A 3,553-nucleotide genomic window follows, 5' to 3' on the forward strand; every position below is an offset into this window, starting at 1 on the left:
ATCATCGCCTTCCCATTTGCCTGTGAATTGTATAGATGAGGATACAGATTGCCACAGGGTCGTTAATGCTGTGCAATTTAGGAACAGATGAAGGCTCGATTCAGAAGTGCATTTACACAGGGTGCACCAGGTAGGCCCGTATACTGCTCTGCGCATGAGATATTCCCCTGTGGGAACTATACCTTTGAGGATACACCAAAAAAAGAGTTTCTGCCTGGGGGGCGCAGTGAGCTTCCATAATGTCTTCCACCAAAAAGAAATCAAATCCGGAACCTTGTGCGATATCAGCGATAGATAACCTGTCTTTGGTGTATATATTCCATTCTCGGAATGATGCCATATTAGCTCATCCGACCCCTGTTTAATTCTGATGTGAGACTCTGACAAAGCATTAATGTAGGCAGTCCATTCCTGGTGCCAGTGAGGTGGAAGATTGATCTGTAATGCAGATTTCCAGCGCTGATCTAATATGGATGAGTTTTGAGGATCAACAATGTCAGCAAGTACTTTGATCTCTTGTGAGTGTAGGTGCCGAATGAGGGCCTCAGGTAGTATATGTCTGCCGCCGCTTCCATTCCATGGGTCTGTACCAATACGAGCCAAAGATCCATCGTTGATTTTCCAAACCAGATTATCTCTGATGAGAGGCATAGATTTTAGAAGTGCTTTCCATACATATGAGATACCAGATTTGGGCCAGGTTGGAAGTCGGATCCATTCCATTATGTGTAGAGGCCAGATATACTTGTGGTATGTAATGCTGGTCCAGAGATTATGGCCTGTGAGTAAAGTCCACCCCATTTTTGCAGCAAGGGCTTGAGCAAATGTAGGTAGGTCTTTTAGTCCCCAGCCTCCCCATTTTTTGGGGATAACTATCTTCTTCCATCCTACCCATGCAAATATGCGCTTGTCCTGGTTCCCATTCCACAGATATCTGTTGCATATTTGATGTAATCTTGCCAAGATGCTCCTCGGAATCCAGGCAAGAGCCATCCAAAAGACCGGTGTGGCCTCCAGGACAGATTTAACCAATACAAGTCTACCAGCTCTGGATAGATATCGGTGGCTCCATATGTTGAGGCGCTTCTCCAATTTAGCTACCAGCCAAACCCAGTCAGCAATCTTTTGGCTGATAGGCTTGATCCAGAACCCTAAATATTTGAGGCCGCGATCTAAGGGACAGATGCAGAAAGGAAACAGTTGTCGAGCCAAATGGGACTCTTGGATAGAGGTTCTGGAAAGAATGATAGATGATTTTGAATGGTTAGCAAGCATCCCAGTAGCAGATGAGAATAGGGTGAGGATTTTCGAGAAGGAGCGGGAGTCCCTGATGCTGCCATCAAGGAAAATCATGACATCGTCCACAAAAAGAAGATGGGTGAGAAAGCAGTCATCTGAAATTTTGAGTCCACTAAATTCCCCATTTCTCTTTGCTGTATCGATTAGTCGACTCAGGCCATCCATGACAATCAAGAAGAGAAGAGGAGACAGAGGACAACCCTGTCTAAGGCCACGTTCAGAGTGAAAAAACTGTGATGCCGACCCATTTATCAGGACACTGAAGGTGGGGGTGGAGATACAAGCCATGATCCAAGTGATGAAGTTGATGGGAAAGCCCAGATGGATGAGAAGCATCTTGATGTAGAGCCAGCTGACACGGTCAAATGCCTTAGCTAAGTCTATCTTTAAGATAATGGCTTTGTGGTTCTTGGTCCAGATGGTGTGAAGTGCTTCCTGAGCCGCACCAATGGCTTCATGAATCTGACGATGTTCCAGAAAAGCAAATTGATGGGGGGAAATATTATGGGACAGAATGGGACGGAGGCGATTTGCTATAATCTTGGAGATGATCTTGTAGAGCACATTACACAGAGAGATGGGACGATAATCATCGAAGGAGGAAGGGGAGTCTGATTTGGGGATCAGAGCTATGAAAGTCGAGTTAATGGCGTTGTACAGTGACCCAGATACCTTGCATTCCTCCACAACCCTCAGTAAATCATTGCTGAGCAGCTCATAGAAAGTAATGTAGAACTCAATGGTCCACCCGTCCGGCCCCGGGCTTCTATCCCTCTTGAACCATTTTAGGGTGCTCTCAAGTTCCCCAGGTGTCACTGGATCAAATAGAGCCGCCGCCTCATCCTCATTTACAAACCTGGGGAAGTGACCAGCAATGTTAATAATATCAGCAATAGTTGAGCCTGGGGGTTGTTTGTAGAGATTCCTGAAGTGTGATGATCCCAGGTGTGAGAGCTTGTTGAAGGAGTCTGCTACTCCACCTTCTGGCAATGGGAGATTCCAAATTGTATTTTTGACCTTTCTGCCTTTTGCATAGTTATGAAAGAATCGGGTATTGTCATCCCCAGCTTTTAACCAGGTGGCTCTGCTACGAAGACGGATGGATTCCTCTCGCTCTCTTAGAATTTTTGACTTCTGATTTTCTAGTTCCACCAGATGGGCTTTGTCTTCAGCTGTAGCGAACCCCAGTCCTCTTTCATCCGATAGTGAGGATAGTTTAGATTCTATATGTAGTAGCGCTGAGTTATCCTTTTGATATTTCTCTCTGGCCCATTTAATAGAAAGGTGCTTGAGCTGAGACAAGTTAGAGCAGAACCCTTTTGCCAAGGAATCTGACCTATCTATCAGGTTTTGAGTCCAAAAATCCTTAACCATCTTGATATATGAGGGATCCTGTATCCAACCATGATTGAACTTGAAGGGGGCTTTTGGTTTTTTATGAGGACCCAATATCTCCAGGTATATTGGATAGTGATCCGATATGCCGCCAGTACCCACCCATTGTTTGTAATAATGCAGCTGTTGTATAAGGGTACCTTTCATTATAAATCTATCTAGTCTGCGAGCAAGAGCAGCATCTCCAATTCTTCTGTTCCTCCAGGTGGGGAGCGGTTTATGCATAGGGACATCAATCAGGTTATGTCGCTCCAGAAGGTCGGTCATATACCCAGTGATCGAGTCAATCTGAGCCATGGTTCCCCATGATTCACTATATCCCAAGGAGAAGTTTAAATCACCCCCAATAATGATGTTGTCTGCAGTGAGGATAGATAGGCTCAGTAAATGATTCCAAAAGTTCTCTCTTTGTTGACAGGGGCCATATATGTTAATAACTCTGAGATTGGTCCCCAGGTCGGCCGAAAAGAGGTCTAAGCCCATAAACCCCTGTCCTCCCCAGGAAGCTAGAGCTTTGATGGATGCTGGGTTGTACCCAATCGCAAGACCCCCCGATCTACCAGTGGAATCCATAGCTAAAAATTGCCATCCCGGGATGATGGAGGATAAGGAGGCGGTAATAGAGTCTGCCGGGCCAAGGGTCTCTTGGAGGAGGATAATGTCAACAGGAACAGATTCAAAAAGTCTGCGCAGAGCTAGTTTCTTGGAGGCACTAGCCAAGCCTCGGCAGTTGAAGGAAAGACACTTCATGGGGGAAGATTGCCCGGGGTGTTCACTGCTCTAAGAACCCCATCAATGGTGGATTGTCGCCCAGAGGCAACCTCCGCACCCGCCCGCCTGATGGCTTTTGACAGATTTG

At 46.0% G+C, this 3,553-nt stretch overlaps 1 protein-coding gene across 1 annotated transcript in view; it reads right to left on the bottom strand.

Moving 5' to 3' along the window:
- Window positions 1-3,267, bottom strand: part of LOC149223080 (uncharacterized) — a 5,988-nt gene extending 2,721 nt beyond the window's left edge. Inside the window, exon 1 of the mRNA XM_089387783.1 lies at window positions 1-3,267. This exon is cut by the window's left edge and continues 404 nt beyond it. Coding sequence (XP_089243909.1) covers window positions 1-3,267 — 3,267 coding nt within the window.
- Between the last annotated feature and the right edge of the window lie 286 nt (window positions 3,268-3,553).

This window comes from Pinus tabuliformis, chromosome Q (assembly GCF_031772625.1).
Source record: "Pinus tabuliformis cultivar Carrire ecotype Pingquan chromosome Q, CPIR1, whole genome shotgun sequence".
NCBI classification, from domain to species: Eukaryota; Viridiplantae; Streptophyta; class Pinopsida; order Pinales; family Pinaceae; genus Pinus; species Pinus tabuliformis.